The sequence below is a fragment of the Pteropus vampyrus genome, unplaced genomic scaffold (assembly GCF_000151845.1).
Source record: "Pteropus vampyrus isolate Shadow unplaced genomic scaffold, Pvam_2.0 Scaffold170, whole genome shotgun sequence".
NCBI lineage: Eukaryota > Metazoa > Chordata > Mammalia > Chiroptera > Pteropodidae > Pteropus > Pteropus vampyrus.
This window is the reverse complement of record NW_011888951.1, coordinates 2,017,415-2,039,599: the sequence shown is the minus strand read 5'-3', so window position 1 is coordinate 2,039,599 and position 22,185 is coordinate 2,017,415. Positions and strand designations below refer to the sequence as shown.

Here is a 22,185-nt window from a genome sequence, read left to right as displayed (position 1 = left end):
TAGAGTGGGAAGAGACACAAGCTTGAGGAGCACCTAGGATCCCATAAAGTAGACCACATAATCATTCTCCAATAAATGGTAGGCCAAGGCTTTCAGGATCCTGGTCCAAAGAGAAAGTAGGAAAAGGGAGTATAACCTTTTCCATTGCCAAGAATGTTCACAAGCATCGTCTTCTTTGCATCTCACAGTAGCCATACAGAATTATTGGAAGGGCAGGTAGGCTTCATTGCCCACATTTGACAGGTGAGGACAGGGCTCAAAGATGGTGGGCTTTGTCCAAGGTCTCAGAGGGAATCAATAAATATGTGGGTCCCAAAGGTTTCCCACCCGTGTCTGAGCCCTTTCTACCTAAACTCACACTGCTGCTTTCATTGGCCAGAGCCCAGGTCCGGGGCTGGCCTTGACACACGACAGCTGCCATATTCAGGGTCTGGGTGGCCTCAAAGCTCAACAGAGGCTGATAGGCTCAGTTACTGGCCAAGGCCTCCAAGTAGTCTTGAGTTGGAAGGGTTAAAGAGCACTGGGCAAATCACTTCCCTTTTCTGAGCCTCTCCTATCATTACCTATAAAATGGGTTCTTACAGAGTTTTATAGGAATCGAATTAAAAAATGGAAGCAAAAGGGCTTAGTAGGCTCTATACTCAAGAAGAGACACGATAATGAAGAGAATAAGAATGGGAAATGTGGTTAAGGGAGCAGGCTAGAGGAGGAAAGGTGGAAAATGAAGCTTAGGTTTGGAAGAAAAGAACCAAATGTTCTGTTACGTGCGGGCAAGTTAGAAGGGAAAGACACAGTCCTAGCCCTGGAAGGCTCGTGGCCTTCCACATGTCATCTTTAGCCTTGCTGTCAGCATGCTGAGCTGTTGCACACCTCCACATCTCTCTGCACATGGGCTCCCAATGCCTGAAATGCCCATCTTCCCTGCAGCCTCCATCCATTTGCAGAGACCTTCCTCATCTCTGTTCTCAGCTCTGCATTACCTCCTCAGTGAAACCTCCCTGTTCCCCTCTCCTGTAACGCAGACCTCTCTGTGCCTCCACTGTGCAGATTTGTGTTTAAGCCCTGGTTTCGACTGGTCTGCAGCCTGGCTGCCTTTCCTTCTAGATAGATCAGGCTGTGGGCTACCCTAGACTGTAACACTCAGTGCAGGGCCTGGCAGCCATTTGCTGGGTAACCCAGTGGCTGAAGGAAGACACATCTGGCCTGGAGACCTTGTTTTCATCCCAGTTGTGGGGATAACGAGTGGTTAACTTCATAAATAGACATGTCTGATCACATCTCCTTTCCTTAGAACTCTCCCAAAGGTCCCATTGCACTGAGTAATACCCAAGTCCTCAGAATAACGGTCCATTAACTCTCCCACTTCACCGTCTTTCTCATTCTCCTCCAGCACCATCTCCTCAGTGCCAGCTCCCCAGCTGGGGCTCCGCCCTGCCTGTTCCCTCCATGAGAATACTCCCCCATCACCTCCACCCCCAACCATACCCTGGCCACTCCGGGTCTCCTCCTCTGCTTGAATGCCTGTCTACCAGCTTAAAACTTTTCTCCTATAGCTTTTGCTACCACCCGACAAACTCTCATATCTTATTTATTTACTGTCTGTCCCTCCTCACAACCTTATTAACTCCAGGAGCACAGGGATTTTATCTGCTTTGCTCACCACTGTATACCCAGCGACTACAACAGGCCTGGAACCCAGAAGGAGTTTAGGAAATATGTGTTAACGGGCTGAACAAATGAGCTGAGGTTTCAGAGATAGTCGGGGGTGGTGGGGTGCTGAGTTTATTCATTCGGGGGCCTGGGCTGCCGCACAGCTGCAGGGAGGGCGGGGCGGGGCTGGTGCCTGTAGGGGGAGGGGTGCAGCCAGGTCGGCCACGCCCCCAGAGCTGCGGAACCCGAGGAGCGTGGGCCGGCGTCGCCCGGAGGATTGAAGGAAGAGAGCCCGCGCCGCCGGAAGTTGCAGCGCCATTCCGAGTGCCGGGACTGTGGCGGGACGGCCGTGGACCCGCCATGGAGCAGCCTGAGCTGGAGGCTATCTCTGATGACGCCATGGACTCGTTCTTGGAAAAGTTCCAGAACCAGCCTTACCGAGGAGGCTTCAACGAGGACCAGTGGGAGGAGGTGGGCAGACCCCGGGGCGCTGCACGTGTGTGGGGCGTCCTGCGCACTCGGGCTCCAGGCGCGGAGGCACCTCCCTCAGTCCCCGACCCCTTGCGCTACTAGCAGATAGGTGATTTCTGCTTGAGTGTTAAAAGTCAGCCTCAGGGGTTTCAGGGTTTTAGTATACCAGTACATTTAGAAGTCTTGGTTTTGAAGTCAGACGGATCTGTGACTCCACCACTTATTGGCCCTGATACTGGGTCAGTTACTTCCTTTAGCGGTCTCTCGGATCTGTAAAATTGCCCTAACTATAGCACCAATCTCGTAGGATTGTGGCGAAGATGAAATGAGATGGTGGGTAAAGTGCCAGGAACGTAGAACCTTCCATTAATGGTAATCACTACGGGTCTTGTAAGAATGTGATAAAAGGTAGAATTATTATTATTTTTTTTTTTTGGAAGAATGTTTAGAGATCATTATCCTACACTTTCATTTTACAGATGGGAAACTGAGGCCTGGATAGGGAGAGATACAGCCAATCATGATGATTTGCAAATTATGATAAGAAAACTTTGATATAGAGACATGGAGTTGGATCTACTCAATGGAAAATCCTATTTGTATAGTCCATTCTTCTCTTAACAATCCCTAGGAATTCGAAAAGATCCCTCTATTTATGAAGAAAACGCCATCAGATATTGATCCCGAGGAGAATCCTGACTTGGCTTGCCTCCAGTCAATTATTTTCGATGACGAGCGATCTCCAGAAGGTATCTTCCATCATTCTAACAATTTGTGTCTCCATTGATTTGAGGTAAAGAGTGATTGGAAAAGTTCTTATTGATAACAAGTAGTAGTTAGCCTGAGCTTACTTGTAACTACTTATTCAACATATACTTCTTTGGATACCTACTAAATGCTAGGCATTGGAGATGGGGATGAAGAAGACTGCCCTCAAAGTCATGCTCCAATGAATATACAAATTGTCCTAAAGAATCAGGACAAACATGTGATAGTGCCAACATGTAACTATAGACTTGGTGCGGCTGGAACACTGAAGGCGGAGAGGTAGGAGTGGACTCATAATGGATCAGAAATCATTCCAGGGAATAAAACAACATGAACACAAGCAGAAATATAATTACCCCCATTTCTTCAGTAATTAAAAAAAAAAAGTTCTTTCTAAAAGGATAAGTATGCATTTTTCTATTATGTTTCTTTTTTTGTAAGCACTTAATAATCTACTTTCTAAGATATTTGGAATTGATTGTAGCATTAAGTACACATAATTTTGTCCATGTTGATACCCAGTTTTATAGTATTTTGTTTTCTTTCCCTATTGGTTTCTTCTGTTTGGTTTATTATGTTTAATTTTTGCATGATTTAGAAACTTTTAATGAGACTTTTTAAAAATAGGAAATAGTGATTATTTCTTCTCTTCTTTACAGAACAGGCCAAGACCTATAAAGATGAGGGCAATGATTACTTTAAAGAAAAAGACTATAAAAAAGCTGTGATTTCATACAGTGAAGGCTTAAAGAAGAAATGTGGAGATGCTGATTTGAATGCTGTTCTTTATACCAACCGGGCAGCAGCACAGTACTATCTGGGTAATTCCATTATTTAGTGCTTTCTAAAGAGTTAACTTATGATAAAAACCATTATGATGGCTAGTGGAGAGTTTGAGAGTGTCAGAGGAAGAGGAGCTGCTTCTCCCAGAAACTTAGGATAGTTTAATTGAACTCTGATCTTCCAGGTAGACTTGGTGAAAAGGGAAGCCAGATTGTTTTTGAAAAAAATTCCCATCCCCTCCTCCTACCATAGATTGCATAATTTTTACTATCCGAACCAAATGAGCGACGTGAAGTACCTTAATACAGGAGTTTATGATCTGGGGTTTTTTAGCCCAAATTCTCTCTCAAAAGTTTTTTTCTGGCCTTGTACCCTCTTCTCAAGTACACTAGAAGGATTAAGGCAATAGAGGTCTTTGTGTGAGAACTATATTAATATAAGGGAGAATTTCTCAAAATATTCTGTGGGGCCCTTGAAAGAAAAAATATTCTTTGGACAAGTAAGTTTGGAGAGTGTTGCTTCTTTGTTGGGGATTTGCAGCACACATTAGTATGTTAAGGACTGTGAGAAAACCTATAGCAAAGAACCTTACCCTGTGATTCTCAAGTTCTGTACGCCCCCTTTTCAGTTAACATTTATTAACATGCAGTACTGTTCAGCAGATGTCACTTTGGGAAACACTGATTATTTGGGTGGCATTATTGCTGGTGACTATTTTTGGCCATATTAGACCTGTGTTTTTAATCACAGTTTAGAGAGTACCTGGAAATGACTCCAGGCATTTCTTCGGGCCTGGGAGAGAATAAGCCTTGCAGTCTAGCTGGGATAAGTCTGTTGGGATTTAGTATCATTTGGGTAGTTTCTACCCAACCATAGTCTGCTCCTACTGTTCTCATTTAGCCTGTTTTATTATAAAATTCTAAAAAGTAAGAGTGGTGTAGAACTTTAGAGGTTAGAGGTTATTTGGGCCAACCAACCCCCTCATTTTGTATAAGCCCAGAGAGAGGCCCTTTGGTTTGTACCAGAACCTGGATTAGAAACTCAGTTTTCTGACTTCTGGAGGAATACATCTTCATTCAGATGACAAACTGAGTTCTTATTCTGTTGTAGGCACTGGCATCCTAGAGATGAGTAAGACCCAACCTTTTACTATGTGCTAAGCACTGCATTGTGAACAAGAGCTACATAGTTCTTTTTCTTGGAGAACTTAAAGGGTGTCACTTACAGGGTTAGTAAGACCAAAAGCACCTTGTAAGAAAAAAAAAGTGTGTGTGTGACACCAGAGGGGCAGATGCTTAATGAGAGCCATTCCTTAACTAATATGTCACTGGCAGAGCTCACTTTCATATTTGTTATCCCTTTTGACCTCTTAGCAACTATGAAAGGTAGGGTAAGTTCTTAGAATATTGTTGGGTCAAAGTATCTCAAAGTGCATTCTGATTTGCTAATTTACCCTTAGAGTGCCCTTTTCCCATATCTTTAATATTGGATATTCTCTTTAATTTTTACCAATTTCATGTTAATTTTAATTAATCATTCTTGACATTGAACATCTTTTCATGTGCTTACGGTCTGTAGTTCTGTGGGTTGGTTGCTTGGTGTTACAAACAGTTCTAAGGTTCTTGATGACCACAATTATATTTCTTTTCTAAAAACAGTTGCTCTGATTTATATTTATCCAGGATTGTACAGTGTCTTTGTGCCTACCCACAAAATTTTGGAAATATTCTGATCTCAAAACTAGTTCTTTCTTTTACTAACTGGTGTTTTATTAGGCAATTTTCGTTCTGCTCTCAATGATGTGACAGCTGCTAGAAAGCTAAAACCCTGCCACCTCAAAGCAATAATAAGAGGTAAGTCTTATAGAACTAAAGTATGATTGTCATGAAGGAAAAGTTGGCATGTACTGCACCAAAAGTTGAGACATTTTAGGCTCCTGGTCCTTATCCACAGCGACTTGCCATTTTTAAAAGAATTCCCCAGAGAATCATATAACCTTTTGTGTGTTAACAATTTGTAGATAAATTGAAATTTCTCATTTCAAATTAGTAAAGAATAAAATTAATTAAAATAAAGCAGTTCCAAAAGCCACATTCTAATTTTTTCCAAATTAGCTGATTGAAAGGTGAGATCTTCAAATGCCATCTTCATGTTAATTAAAAGATAAGTTATGGGACCTTTGTTGATAACTCTGATGCTGAGATGTTTCTAGATTGTTTTTTCACTTGTAGTCTGACCTTTCTATATAATAATAGTGCTTTTATTACTTTTATACTTCATCTTTTTTTTTTGAGGAGCTTAAAGGTGCTTTGCAAACTTTAATTTATTCCTCACATATTAATCTTCCCTATATTCCCATGGACCAACTTAAAAATGCTTTATCAAAGTTCTGCTTCTTTAGATATTTATGATTGGGTGTAGTAAGTAGATCCATGTCGCTTAGCTGTGGGGAAAGAAGGTACTGAGCAAAGATTGGCAAATAAATTGAATGTAGTCCTGTGGAATTGGACTCTGGCTGGAAGTCTAATCCTCGGCCGAATTGTCAGTTTTACTTTACCATGTGACCTTGGCAAGACATCCACTCTATCAGTTTGCTCATCTCTGGAAGATGAGGTTGGATTCTGTTGACATCTAAACCCTTACAGTTCTGATATTTTGAAATTCTGTGGAAAGCCTAAAGAGGCTAACTGGAGAAAATTGAACATGATTAAAGGAGAGGCAGCTTATACTGGTAGCCATCAAGAGTAATTTTAAGAGAGACCTAATGTCTTTGGTCTTGCCACTGCTTTGATGAATGGCTGAAGCACATTCTGCTTGCTGATTCCATTTAGAAAAATCCTCTGAGATGGGCTTTATTCTTATCTGCAGACGAGGAACCCGAAGCTCAGAGATGCTCAGTTCTTTCTCTAATGCCTTTAATGCCTGGTAAATGACAGAGCCAGATTTCCAGCCCAGATCTGTCTGATTTCAAAGACTATGCTTTTTGCCACTAAGCCAAAAAGCTTTTCCCTTTAGGGTACTGGGTGGTAGCTGGTGGGAGGTGGGTGTTCCTGTTTAAGGGGGACTCTTTCCATGCATGTTGTCTAAGGATCCTAACGGTTCTGGGTTCTGCAGGTGCCTTATGCCATCTGGAACTGAAAAACTTTGCCGAGGCTCTGAACTGGTGTGATGAGGGGCTGCAGATAGATGCGAAAGAAAAGAAACTTCTGGAAATGAGGGCTAAAGCAGACAAACTGAAGGTTGGTGGCAGAATCAGTAGCTATTTGACATTTGTTAATTAGTATTAATGAATTAATTAGCATTCTCAAGATTGTGTGTTTTTAGTTGTAAACTTCTTTAAAAACACACTCCAAACCAGTCTTTATCCTTAGAATGCTGGAGGACACAGAGAAGTAAACAAACAATAGTGTGATAGAGGCAAGCAAGAATACAAAGTAGGAGTGGTCTCTGACTTTGCCTTGGCCAAGAGCAGGGCAGAAATGGGGGTAGCAGAAAAGATTTGCTGAAAGAGGTGATACCTGAGTCTAATCTCTTGAAGACTGAGCAAGAGTTTACTCAGTTGGGAGTAGGGGTGAGGGGAACATTCTAGATAGGATAAAGAAGAACTGTATAGCCTTGGATAAGTTCCTGATCTTTCTGAAACTCAGACCCCTCTTTGAAAATAATGAATATAATATATACCTCAAAGGTTTTTATGAAGATTAAATGAGAGGGAGTGGCGGGGGGTGGTGAGAGAGAGAGAGTGTGTGTGTATGTACTTAGTGAATTTCTGAGACATATAGTACTAGATAAATTTGTGGTTATTTTGATTTGAATAAATAAGAAATGGTATAAGACTGCCATAGTTTGGCTGGGTGTAGGGGTGGTAGTGGGGGGCATTTGTCAAAATTAGAGGCAGTTATTTAAGATTGCAGCTGCCTGAGGCAGTGGCTAAAGGCTTACCAGAAAACTTAAAAGGAAAAGCTGGGGAATGAGATTCTATAAGGGCTTTGTAAAGCTCCAACATATTCCTGGGAATGCAGGTCACATTATGTGCCCAGGGCTATGCACGTGCTCTGGAAAGACCTAAGCAGACCTTAAGCTCTCACTTCTGGCTGATGTGTAGGCTCTGTGCAAGCAGGAAGTGAAGGTTAAAGCTGAATTGTAAACTGCTTGGGTGAGAGTTGAAAGTGTGCACCAACATGTACATAGAGCTTTTCAGCAAAGACCGACTTTGTTGGCTTAAGGCATTTAGGGGAATCTGTCCAGTCATTAGCTAACAATTAAGCTAAACGGTTAGAAACTTTAGTGGTCACATAGAGAATACAGGCTTTACAGAATTAGTTCAGAAAAGTCACTAAGCAAACAAAAAATAACAGCAACAACAAACACTGGGGAGGAGACAGAATCTGATTTCCAGAGTTGCCACATTATATTTAAAATGTCCAGTTTACAACAAAAAATTACAAGACATGCAAAGAAAGGAAAAGTATGGTCATACACAGGAAAGAAATCAATATAAACTGTCTTGGAGGAAGCCTAGACATGGGACTTAAAAGACAAGGAGTTTAAACCAGGTATCTTAAGTATGTTCTAAGAACGAAAGGAAACAATGTCTAAAGAACTACAATAATACCAGAATGATGTCTGATCAAAGAGAGACTATCAGTAAGGAAAAATTATAAAAAAGAACCAAATACAGATACTGTAGTTGATAAGTACAATAACTGAAATGAAAAATTCACTAAGGGGCTCAACAGCAGAACTTCAAAGATAGGTCAGTTTGATTACCCAGCCTGAAGAACAGAAAGAAAAAAGAATAAAGACGAAGAGAGACCAAGACACCTGTGGGATGCCATTAAGTGCATCATAGACATAATGGGAGTTCCAGGAGAGGAGAGAAAGGGACAAAAAAAATATTTGAAGAAATAACAGTTGAAAACTTCCCAGATTTGATGACAAACAGTAATCTATCCTTCCAAGAAGCTTAATAAACTCCAAGTGGGATATACTTAAAGAAATCTGCACCCGGATACATCATAATCAAACTGTTGAAAGTCAAAGAAGAGAATCTTAAAAGCATCAAGAGAGAAGTGACAGTTCACATAGGAGACCCTCAATAAAATTAAAAGCTGATAGCAGAAACCATGGAAGCCAAAATGCAATGGGATGACATTCTAAGTGCCAAAATAAGACTATCAACCAAGAATTCTATATCCAGGAAACTTACCCTTTAAAAATGAAGGAGAGGAAGAATTAAAACTATTTGCAAGTGATATGATCTTGTATATAGAAAATCCTAAGGAATCCACTAAAAGAACTATTTGAACTAATAGTTCAGCAAGCTGGGAAGGATATGTCAGTATACAAAAATCAACTGTATTCCGTATATTTTTAACGAACGTTCCAAATGTAAAAATAAAACAATTTCATTTATAATAAAATCAAGGAGAAATAAAATACTTAGGAATAAGTTTAACAAAAGTAGCATAAAACATATACTTTGAAAATACAAAACATGGTTAAAAGAAATTAAACCTAAATAAGTGGGAAGACATTCCTTCCATGTTCATGGATAAGATCTTGATATTATTAAGATGACAATTCTCTCCAAATCGGTGTACAGATTTCAATGTACTATGCATCAAAATTCCAGCTGGCTTCTTTGCAGAATATTGAGAAGCTGATTCTGATAGTCCTATGGAAATTCAAGGGACTCATAATAGCCATAACAATCCTGAAAAACAAATGTTAACAGGACTCACACTTCCCAATTTCAAATCATACCAGAAAAGCTATAGTAATCAAGACATTGTGGTACTGGCATAAGGATAGACATATACTGTAATAGAACTGAGAACTCAGAAATAAACCCTCACATTTATAGACAGTTGATTTTCAACAAGAGTACCCAGACCATTCAGTGAGGGGAGAAATAGTCTTTTCAACAAATGATGCTGGGACTAAAACTCTTAGAAGAAAACATTGGCATAAATCTTCATGACCTTAGATTAGGCATTGGTTTCTTAGATGTGACACAAAAAGCTTAAGCAGCTAAAGAAAAAAATAGATATACTTTATTAAAAGTAAAAACTTTATGCTTCAGAGGACCCATTGACCCAGAGGACCCAAGTAAAAAGGCAACCACAGAATGGGAGAAAATATTTGTAAATCATATATCCGCTAAGGGACTTTTATCTAGAATATGTAAAACACTCTTAACATCTCAGTAATCAGAAGTTTTTTAAATGAGCAAAGGAAATGGATAGACATTTCTTTAAAGATGATACACAAATGGCCAACAAGCAAAAGAAAGATAATATCATTAGTCATTAGAGAAATATAAATCAAAAACACAATCAGATACTAATTCACTAGCATAGCTGTAATTTTTTTACAGTAGGTAAATAATAAACTGATGAAAATGTGGAGAAACCGATACCCTTACATATTGCTGGTGGGAATGTAAAATGGTGTAACCACTATGGAAAACAATATGACAGTTCATCAAAAAGTTAACCATAGAATTACCATATAGCATAACATTTCCACTCCTAGGTATGTACCCAAAAGAACTATAAACAAGTATTCAAACAAATACTTATACATGAATGTTCATAGCAACACTATTCATAGTGGCTAAAAAGTGAAAACAATCTAAATGTCCATCTCCTGATGATAAATAAAGGAATGAAGTAGTGATATATGCTACAGATTCGATGAACCTCAAAATACTATGCTGTGAAAGAAGCCAGATATGAAAGATCACATATTCTATGATTTCATATATATATGAAACGTCCAAAATAGGTAAATCTGTAAATACAGCAGATGGTGTCCAGGAGTTGGGGGGACTGACTGCTAAATGGGCTTGCAGTTTTCTTTTAGGATATTGAAAAGTCTTGGAACTACATAGAGGTGTTGATTGCACAAAATAGTGAGTGTACTATATGCCACCGAATCATATACTTTAAAATGGTTAATTTTATGTCGTGAATTTCACCTCAATTAAAAATTAAAAAATACATATACTAACCAAAAAAGACAAAATTATTGATAAATAGGACTTAGTCGAAACTTAAAAAAAGAGATATCACTAAGATTAAAAGGCAAGCCATAGAATGGAAGAAAATATTTGTAATACAAATGTCTGATAAAGGATTTGTATCCAGAATACATAAAGAAGTCAATATGGAAAATTTTTAAATGTGGCAAAAGAAACATACTTCTCAAAAGATTTACAATAAGCACGTAAAAATATGCACAGTATCATTAGTCGTCAGGGAAATGCAAATTAAACCTCAATGGGATCCCAGTGTACAAGACTGCCTGCCAATACCAAATATTGGCAAAGATGTGGACCAACTGGAACTCTCACATACTGCCAGTGGGATATAAAATGGTATGACCATGTTGGAAATCAGTTTGACAGTTTCATACACCTCTCCTACGACCCAGCAATTTCACTCCTAGATATTTACCTAAGAGAAATTAAAACATGTTTATAAAAAGACTTGTATAAGAATGCTTATAGCCTGTTTTAGTCATAGTAACCCAGAAATAGTTGTGTCTAATAACAAGAAAATAGATAAGCAAAGTGTAGTATATTCATACCATTAATATTACTTGGCAGTAAAAAGAAACAAACCTGTCAGTGGTGGGATGGGGTGGGGACTGACTGCAAAGGGGTATGAAGGAACCTTCTAGGGGATAGAAATGTTTTCTGTCTTGATTGGAGTGTTGAGTACTCAGGGTATACATTTACCATAACTTATCAACTGTACACTTAAAATCTATAAATTATTCCTCGATACAGTTGATTTAAAGTGCGGGGAGGGGGCCTCCTCTGACCTAGTGGTTATTCTACTTTATGTGGGCTGCTGAGACCCCAAACTTCAGCTGAGAGAGCAGGAAGCCATATCCACCCACTTGCATCCTGTAAATAAAGTAAAAACAACATGGGACAGAGGCCGAGTCATCCTTAATCATCCATCTTAATCATTTTCTAATGTGGATCATAGACCGTGTGGTTGGTCAGGTGTAGTTCCACTGGGAAGGCAGAATTGGACATAGTTTTAGTGGTATCCATGGGGCAGGCGCTCTTGATAGTATAATCATACTAATAGCAGAAAAGATTTTTGCAGCTCTCTTGGCATACTGAATTGGGGAAGGAATGACCAAGAATTATCAGCCATTGTCTCCCTGAAAGGGTAGATTTTGTTCACAAGAAAAAAAAAAGACCCATGTTAACCTTTGTGGGGTATTGTGTAGAAGATAAGGGATGGTTAGTGTTATATTTTAGAGCAGGGGTCAGCAAATTGACCCACAGGCCAAATCCAGTCTGTAGCCTGTTACTGCACATTCTGTGAACTAAGAATATTTTTTGCATTTTTAAAGGGTTATAAACAGCAAACAAAACCTGATAATATATGACAGAGACTATACATGGTCTACAAAGTCTAAAATATTTACTCTCTGGCCCTGTAAGGAGGAGTTTGCTGATCCCTATTAATCTACAATCTTGGGGATAAAAGAAGGATCAACTAGTTTGGGGTAGATTAGCAGGAAAAGGAAATCAAAATTATATTTCTGCCAGATTAAGTAGACTGGTAGTACTTTTCTCTCATGGATTATAATTGTGCAAAAGCCAGAGCCTCTGATAAGTTCTTACCCTGGGTTTTTCCAATGTGTTTTCCTATACTCCAGCCACACCAGAGAAGCTGAAATGCCCCATAAGCTCCAACGTTAGTCCCTATTACCGAGAATGCCCTTTCTCCTTCATCTGGAACAATCTTCCTTGTCTGTCTAAACTCACCTCCTCAAAGGGGCAGTCAGTCCTTCCTGTGTGTTTCATAGAACTTGGTTCACACTGCCATGGTAATGCATAACAGACTGTTTACTTAGCTGTTCCCCTCAGTAGATTGTAATCTACTTGGGTACAGCAACTGTAGATTTTTAAATTTCTGCTGCCACTGGTTCTAGCACCCAGACACGTGCTTTTTAAATGCTTATTAAACTGAATCTGGCCATTGGTATCCTTTGTCACAGGAGTCTGGGTTGGATAGAGACCAGAGATAGTAATTCGGAGCAGGCTGGGGTAACAAGAGGAAGCAAGTTCCCTAGAGCTGATGCATCTGAATTTCATTTTTAGCGAACTGAACAGAGGGATATAAGGAAAGCAAAGTTGAAAGAAAAGAAGGAGCAGAATCAGAATAAGGCTTTACTCCAGGCCATCAAGGTGAGTTCTCAAACCTCAGGCCCTTATGTTCTTGCTAACTCCATTAATCTTGAAGCCTCTTGGGAACATTTTTTGGGGTGCTTTACCTGAATGAATTTCTTCATTTTCTCTTTGCTCTGGTGAAGCAGTGTGATGAAGGGGCCCTGAAGTCAGCACGCTCTGAGTTCAGTCAGCTCTCCCACTTGTGTACATGTGTTGGGCTCAGGTAACCTATACTAAATAGTTGCTATGGGTTAAGCATTATTAATCACAGTAGTTTTCTGAAGTAGGTCTTCTTGTTTCTGTTTTGCTAGATGATGACAGTCTTAGAGAGGTGAAGAAACCTCATACAGCTGATGTATGTCAGAGCCAGGTCTTGCTCTTAGCCACTGTGTTATACTGCATTGAGAAAGTGTGAATTTTTAGGATGTTGCTCCTCTAACTAACAATAACAACAACAAATTCTACCTCCCTTACCCTCTTTTTCCTGCATCTTAAATGAACGTAGTCTGATCTAAACCCTGTTTTTACCTGGATATCCAGCAAGTCACCTGATGAGCCTTGGTCTTATAAGAGGGAATAACACCTGCTATGGGAGTATGGGGTAGGTTCTTGGTTTCATTCTTTGGTTAGTTAAATTATGTACCCATTTAAGTGACTTGACTTTGAGAACTTCAGACTACCAAGATACACTCTACTTATCCCTCCCCACTTCAAGTAATCTATTAACATATATTAGTAGATTAAACAGAATGTAATACTCCAGATTCTCTACCTAATCCTCATTTACAGTGAGGAATTTGGTCATTTTCTAAAATGTAGAATATTGGAATGTACAGACATTTGCCCACAGACCTTTTTTTGGGGTTCTTCCTTTAGTCCAACTCTGCATCTCAGACTTCACTGTACAAAAGAATTACTCTCAACAATAGTATACACAAAGCCATACATGCTACATGATATCAATGGTTTAAAGCAGGGGTCAGCAAACTGAAGCCCTGCTTGCTTGTTTGTGTTACCTATGGCTGTTTTCACACTACAGTGGCAGAGTTGAGTAGTTTACATCTGCAGAGACCATTTGACCCACAGAGCCTAAAATATTTCTTATCTGACCCTTTAAGGGAAAGTTTGCCAATCCCTGATTTAGGAGATAGCATTAAAGGTAATTTTGATTGCATGTAATTTTTTTCTTGGGTGCTAGCCTTAGGAACCTCCACACAAATACATAAGAGGTGACGCTACTATTTAGACTTTTGACTTATCCTTATTTCCATGAGATAGTTAAGATTAAGTCAATGTGCGTTATTTTTGGTATTCCATGTCCCAGCTAAACTATCTGGTGAGATGTGAAAGCATTTACCATTTTTGTACATGCCATACTCTTGCCCTTTTCTGTGCCTTTGCACATCCTGTTCCTTGGAGTGGAACACCCTTCCACCTTCCCGCATCCCCAACTTCTCTGCCTTTCAGAGTCTTTGTTCAAGGCCCAGCATTCCCCAGTCATCTCCAGTCCCCAGACTGAATTAATTCTTCATGATCTGCAGTTCCACAGCTCTACTTCTTACTGTATATTATACTTATTTCTATAGCTATCTCCCCACTAAACCATGAGCAGGGTCTTGAGTGCAGGAATCGTGTCTAACTCATCTCTGTGACAGAGTCCAACATGAGGTTGATGCCCGAGAAAGGTAAGTTAAACAAATGATGCCTACTATGTGCCAGGCCTCAGGGATAATGAAGGTGAATCCTGTGTAGAGCTGGCCCTCAGGGAGCTTGCAGTATTGTAGTTTCCCTGTTTTAGTGGAATGGATTTGCATCCTTCCATACAATAAGGTTTGTGTCTTTACCCCAGGATAGGAACATCAGGCTAGTTTCTGAAGCTGCCAGTGAGGATGAAGATTCAGCCTCAGAAGATCTAGGTGAACTTTTTCTGGATGGGCTCAGCTTAGAGAACCCCTGTGGAGCTAGGCTGAGTGTAGATGACCAGGGCAGATTGAGCTGGCCTGTGCTCTTACTATATCCAGAGTATGCCCAGTCGGACTTCATCTCCACTTTTCATGAAGACTCCAGGTACTTACTTGCCCAAGAGTCCTCTGCTCTTGCTTGCATGATCTTTTCCTGCTTTCTCTGTAGGAGGGACAGGTGGATTTTGGGTTGAGGGAAGAGAATAGTATAGAAGGTTTCAATCTGGTTTGGCATAATCTCTATCCTATACCTGATTTCTCACTTTACTAATTGGCTTTTGAGTGACAAACACAGTCTCACCATTGTATTGACTGTCAAGTACTGGTACCTTCTGGTGAGATATAAAATCGTTGTAAGAGTACATGCATAGTAATGCAAGTGTATATTTATTAGAAAAAATAAAACTAGCAGTTTTAAAGTGTGATTTCATAGGGTTAATGTTTAGAATGCAGCTAAATGTAAGGGATATTGTAAAGCCTGAGTTAAAGACAATTACTATGTCATAATAGAACAAGTGATACACATACACATTTTGGATACTGTAGTCAAAATGGCTGCCTACATTTCATGTTTTGTACATTTTTGATATGTCTGATTTGGTGTCTGGGGACAATAATGTGGGAAAGATCATGAGTTATTGATACCCAGAAAGGATGTGTTATATCCTTAGGTTTATTGATCATCTAATGGTGATGTTTGGTGAAATGCCCTCTTGGGACTTAGAGCAAAAATACTGCCCTGATAATTTAGAGGTAAGTGAAATTTTATTTTGTTCTTCTGTGGGTTTTTTTGAGGGTTAGGGAGAAGTTTCACTGCTCTTTTAAAAAAATTGTAAAATATACAGAACATAAAATTTACCATTTTAGCTATTTTTAAGTGCATAGTTAGTAGCATTAAGTACATTCACAATCTTATGCAACTGTCACCACTATCTACGTTTGCATCATTCCAATCTGAAACTACCCATGAAACAATAACTCCCTATTTCTCCCTCCCCTAGCCCGTGGAAACCACCATTCTACTTTCTGTTTTTATTAACTTGACTATTTTAGTTACCTCATATGAGTGGAGTCATAAAATATTTGTCCTTTTGTGTCTGGCTTATTTCACTTAGCATAATGTCTTCAAGGTTCATCCATTTTGTAGCATGTATCAGAATTTCCTTTTCAAGGCAGAATAATATTCCATTTTTGGGATTTAAAAAAAAAATCAATTTATAGTACAAATAATTTGTCTTCTAATCATTTCAGAATAAGATGCCAGCTGATGCCCCATCACTCCTGAATACTTTAGTGTCTACTTCCCACAATGGGAATCAACCATCAATATTAAGAAATTAACTTGGGTACATTAGTGCCACCTAATCTTCAGACTCTGTTCAGTTTTTACAGATTGTCCCAGTAATGTTCTTTATAGCAAACAGATCTGTTCAGTATCCCACATTGTATTGTATTTAGTGGTCATGTCCTTTTAGTCTCCTTCAGGCTGTGGAAGAATTTCTCAAGTCTTTCCTCAGTTTTCTAGATCTTAACACTTTTGAAGACCAGGTATTTTGTGGAAAGTCCATCAGTGTAGGTTTGTCTGTTTTCGTGACTAGATCTGGATTATGCATATTTGACTGGAATATCACATAAGTGATGCTGTGTTTTGTTGCATCCTGTCAGGTGCACGTGATTTCAGTTTGCCATTACTGATGACATCAATTTGATCATCTGATTGAGGTGGGGGGCGGATCTGACAGGCTTCTCTCTTGTAAAGCTACTATTTTTCACTTTGTAATTAGTATTTTTTAGGGAGGTACTTTAAAATAAATATCCCATTGTTTATCACACCTTAGATGTAATCATTTATTTGTATCGTAATCATTTATTTGTATCAGTGGGTTTGTGGTTTTCTATTCATTGAGTTATAATCTGTTACTATGATTATGTTATACTCGAATTGTCTCACATTTGGCCACTGTTTCCATTTTTTGTCTTGTTTCCATTTTTTAAGCACTTCCTTGCTTTCTAGCACAAGGTGTTCTAGGCCGAAATCGTGCTTTTCTTGTCCTACCTCTGGAGTCAGCCATTTTCCCCAAGGAGCCCTGGTTCTTTTTAGTGAAAAAATGGTATTTAGAAGCCAAGATCTGTGCAATAGGTATACTCATAAGTATGGGAGTGGGCGGGGTGTGGGGGGGGTGCGCAGTGCACTGCTCCAATGCCGTGTATGGGGGCCAGGGGGAGGGAGAGGACATGAGGTCTCACTGGTATCTTCAGTTGATCCAACACCACAGGATCTCTTCCTTTCTGTATTTGTAGCACTGGCTTCTATTATTAATATATTTATTAATTTGATCTCTATATTTAATCCCACTCCTGTCACCACCACTGTCCCCTCTCTCATGTGAAACCTTCCTCACTCTGTTTGGACTCTTGTTTCCCCACATCCAGCTGCCGCCCCAGTATGGGTGCCCTCATCCTGTGCACTCTCTTGACGCCCCACACTGCATGAACATCCTCTTCGTCCTGCTTGGTTCCCACTCCCCATAGCAGGATGCCCCCTGCCATGAGTGGCTGCCTTCTTCACCCTGGTTAGGCCCCCATATCGGCTGTTCTCATGCATAGACACCCTCCTCACCCCATGTGGGCTCTTGATACCCCACCCTGGACAGCCATCTACCAGGAAGCCCTTCTCACCATGCTTAGGCTGGCCGGCCCCCAGCAAGGATCCCCTCCTCTAGGGGCTGGGCTTTGAGCCCATCACCCCTGCAGCCCTCCTCTGCAGATGCTTCCTCACCCTGCTTGGGCTTTGACATCAGCACAAGGTTATCCTCCGTGTGGACATCCTTCTCCTGCTCTGGGCCACCATGACTTTCTTCCCCCATGCCTATGGCTCTGTGACTGAATTGCTGGGGATGGGAAGGCTTATAGGTCTGGGCTGTGTCTTGGCTCCTTTGTTTACTGGCTGGATTTTTTTGGTGAGTTATTTCCCTTCTCTGAGTATTGGTTTTATCTTTCGGAAAATGGAGCTGATAGTACCTTTTTTAGTGTCACAGGGGAGGACTGAGTGCTTTATACTCCACAGCCTATAAAGGAGCCATTCAGTGAGTAATAGTCACCATCTCTTTAACTTTTCCTTAGACTTGGTCTCGACATGCCTGGTGCTGCTATATCCCTTTGTGTGTATCTGACTCCTGCTCCTTTGTTAATCTTACAGGTCTACTTTGAAGATGAGGACAGGGCAGAACTGTACCGGGTGCCTCCCAAGAGCACCCTGCTGCAGGTGCTGCAGCACCCTAGGTGAGGCACTTCATGGGGCTGAGTAGACCAGGGAAGACGCTTATGTACTATCTCAGGGATACAGCCACATTCTCATTCCACTGTTGATTGCCTTGTACTCTCTCCCTTCTGCCCTGGACACAAAACCATGAGACACCAACCATGGAGACTGGCCTGGCCATTGGCCAAGCAGGTGGCAGTGTGATGACTCAGTGTGATGACCCATTGCACTCAGCCTTGACACCCTCAGACTGGGAGAAGTGAATGGCACTTTTCTGAGGAGGGAAAAGCTTTCCTGAAGACAACTTGGATGGCCCTCTGTTCTCAATTGTGCCTTGTCCCTGATGCTGTTATATGGAAAGAACATTGACTCTTAAAGTCAGACAGTGTCATATACTGGCTCTTTGACCCTGAGCACACACTGCCTCTCTGGGTTGGTTTCCTCATCTCTGAATGGTAATAACTCTTACCTACATATTTCTCAAGGAATTTGAGAGCTGATGAGAGAGGAGTCAAAGTGCTTTTGTAAACTGTAATGGGCAGTTGTGCTGTAAGGGGGCACATTGGTTAGTAGCAGTGGCAGCCAGTTGGATTTGGTAGTTGTCCATTTCTTCTCTTTTGGGGTGTTCCTGGACTATAAAAGAATGCCCTTAGTAGATGTATAAATTGACTCATGGACTACTTTTCCCTAAGCTTTGAGCAAAGCAAGTGTTCTTGCATTTAGGCCCAGAGTCTCATGTGTTAGGGGAATGAAGGTGGTTGGGCGTGGTGGGAGATGAGGCTAGACAGCTGGGTTAAGGCCATGTGGGAAGGCCTTGATGCCCTGCCTGAAAATTGTGACCTTCATCCTGACGATGGTGTTTGGAGCCACAGAAGGTGCTTGTCTATACATAATGATGTATAGATTTTAAGTGTACTATTCGATCGGTGAAGCCTAAAGTAGGGGATGGGTTGGAGAGAGATTTAGGAGGCAGATTGGGAATTGGTGATGTGGTGACTGACTTGGTAGGGGTGTCCAGCTGGTCTTGAGGCTTCTGCTTTGGGTTGGCAAGCAGGAGGTGAAGATTTCTTCAGTTATGATCGATGATTTCTCTTGGCAGTGTTTTTTCTGGCCCCGGATCTATTTTATAGACAAATTTTTAGCTGTTCATTTTCTTAGTAGTTAACAAATTACCTAGATTCTTTAAAGGCCCAAGGTCTACTCTCCCTCATTTATGCCCTCCCCCCTAAAAAAAGGGGGAGAAATCTAAACAGAAAGCAGACTGATTTGTGAAGAACAATTTCATGCTTCTCAGAAAATGTAAATACTGTTGGAAGTGATTAACTTTTAAATGACTGGTATAGGCAAGAGGCTACCCATGACAGGTTTCCAGCAACTTCAGACCCTGGACTGGGTGGAGCCAGAATATAGGCCCCTCTGTCCAGATGTAGGTATATAAGGTAATAAGCCTTGCCCATCTCTCCAACCTGCCTCACTCTGTTTGCTTTATGCCCAACAATAGTGAAAGCTCTGGTGACCTGTACCTTCTGGCTCTGCTTCCCATCACCCCTTTCCAAATAAAGTCAAGCTCAGACATAGCACCTTCTAGGAGCCTTTCCGTATTTCTCTTCTCACAGAAGAAATCATGCTCATTGTGCTAACACTGTACTTTACAAATGCTTCTACAATTGTGCCTTGCTGTCATGAATTGATTATCTCCCTCTCCCCTGGGCTTGAGAGCAGGGACAATGGTTTTTGTTTGTTTTTAGCACAGGGCTTGGTGCACCCTGGGCATTCACTGTTGAGTGAATGAATGAAAGCATGTTCCTGTAGTGTTCTTGTCACAGTGATGCTAGAGGACTGGCCCAAAGGTTCGGGCTAGGTTGTAAAGGGGTGGGGGTGGGGAGAAAGGCAGGCTATGCTAATTTGCCAGATTTATAAACAACCAAACAAAATGTGCTAAACTTGCATTTTAATGTTCACTCACATCCAAAGGTTCACTTTGTTGTTGGGAAGGTCCGTGAATGATTAAGATTGCAATTCAATTGACCCCTCTCTTTTGTTGTGTTCACTGCAGGTACTTTGTAAAAGCCCTGACACCAACATTTTTGGTCTGTGTAGGATCCTCTCCTTTTTGCAGAAATTATCTCCAGGGGAGAAAGGTGCACCAGGTGAAGTGACTGAGCCAGGCTGTGGGAGCCAGGCTTGCTGGATCTCCTCCCTCATTCTCCTGTCTGGAATCCAGTATACTTCAGTCTGTTGGACATACTTCTAGACTGTCTAGTTGGACACACTATCTGTCACCCTGCGGACAGTCCTTCCTCACATTATGGTGGGAGAGGAGCTGCTGACTTCCCTGAATTGCAGCCTCTCTGGTCAGAGTGCTGAGCCCCAACTGGTCTTCATCCTCTGTTGATAGAAAACTCTACGCCTTGGTCAGGACATCCTTGGACTCACTGTGATCCGTGTTAACCATCAGCCTCCATCTCTAAATGGACCATCTGTTGCAGTTAACCATAGCAACTGACCCAAGGAACTCACTGGACTGACTCAGGATCTAGTGACCTGGTTCTGAAGCTTTTTGGAGTTGGAGGCCTCAGAGAAGCTACCCCTCCAACTGCACATATACAAACCATGCATGTAATTTGAAGGCATTAAAGCTGAGCGACTCCAGCCTCTAGTTATTTCATGAGCACAGAGGGTTGCTCTGTGAGGTACTGTAGATGCCTTGGTGTGTGATGGGGCCAGGAAAGCAGGGTCCTGTTTCTCCATTTATAGAGACCTGAAATCTTGGATCCCCTTGAACCCCTAAAAAGTTTGCTAATTTTTCTGATCTTTGCAATATGGAGGATTGTGACACACTTGGACAGTGTGGATTCTGCATTCCTCCCCAGTTTTCACATTTCAGGATTTTGTGCCTTTTAAACTGGAGTCTTTTTGCACATTGACTTATTGTCATAGATTGTATTTTTGTCTGCAGCTATTTGCTTCCTTTTTCCTAGAGGGTTTTATATATTCTTACCTATAGCCATGTGACTTCCTGCAGTGCCCACCACATCCCTCTGGGAGTTGTGTGCCTTCCTGAAGAGCCATTGCATGTTAGGTTCATGCTCTTTTCCCTCTGCTATGAGAAACTTTCCCAGATTGTGGCTGTTCCTTCAGCCTGGGTGCCAGAAGGGTAAGACATGTGGAGCAGAGCTGCAGCAGCTGGCCTGCAGCCACTGATTGTAACACAAATGAGAAATGAATGTTTGTTGCTGTAATCATCAGGGGTTATGTGGTGGTTGTTACTCTAGCAAAGCTAACTAATACATCATTAAACTGAAACCAGCTGCTGTCCTTAAGATGGACTAATGTGGGATTTTGTGCTGAGTGCTTCCTTGTCTTTGAAGGTCAATTTGCTGTAGAATATTGGCAGCCATGCAGCTTTCCTTCCAGGTGCAGGTCCCTGCCTATGGCTCGTGGCCAGGAAGCTGAAGTCCAGCCTTCCTCCCAAGCCTGGCTGAGGCCATGCTTCCTCACTCCCCAGCTAGAGACTCCCACTTAGCTCTCTTTGTAAGAACCCAGCACTTTGTGTAAGAGGCCTAACATTTAGTAACAACCCTAGCAGACAGTGTAGGGTTCCCTACAGTAGCCCCCTCCATTCACCTCACTGTCTTGGGGCAAAGCAGGTTCCGGTGTGCTGCCTTCTCTGTGAAACAGACTAATTACTCCACCCTCTCCCCAACACTGGGATGAGATGCCAGAGAGCAGGTTATACATTCAAAACTACATACCTGAGAAGGGTTGTCACGTGACCATCCCTATCACCCAGCCCTTTTCATAAGGCCTCTGATCGACAAGCTTCTGTTTTCCCTTCCCTTCAGTCTCTCCCTTTCCCTCCAGCTAGGGGTGGGGGCAGAAGTGCAAAGGGGAGAAATGGGACTTAGAATGGCAGACTATTAGACCAGAGGTAGGATCCTGGTGGTTGCTGACTTATTGTGACTATAAGGGACTGTGATAAGAGCCTAGTTCATCTGTAAAATGATTCACTATACCACCTACCTCATAGGCATGTCCATGGCACTTATGTGCAAATATTGTATGCAAAGTGCCTGGCACATTATTCAGTA

General features: G+C 41.3%; 1 protein-coding gene across 2 annotated transcripts; it reads left to right on the top strand.

The window, feature by feature from the left end:
* The first annotated feature begins 1,932 nt into the window (after nt 1–1,932).
* TTC4 (tetratricopeptide repeat domain 4) lies at nt 1,933–21,417 on the top strand. Of its 2 annotated transcripts, XM_011370425.2 has the most exons (10): nt 1,933–2,121; nt 2,753–2,870; nt 3,549–3,710; nt 5,448–5,525; nt 6,787–6,911; nt 12,803–12,889; nt 14,721–14,938; nt 15,504–15,585; nt 18,032–18,114; nt 20,151–21,417. In XM_011370425.2, exons 1-10 carry the CDS (start codon nt 2,011–2,013, stop codon nt 20,251–20,253), a joined length of 1,167 nt encoding a protein of 388 aa, XP_011368727.1. In that variant the 5' UTR covers nt 1,933–2,010; the 3' UTR covers nt 20,254–21,417. The 2 variants fall into 2 exon arrangements, with proteins under 2 accessions (XP_011368727.1, XP_023392536.1); XM_023536768.1 differs by lacking the exons at nt 18,032–18,114; nt 20,151–21,417 and adding an exon at nt 16,084–16,664.
* The last annotated feature ends 768 nt before the right edge of the window (nt 21,418–22,185 follow it).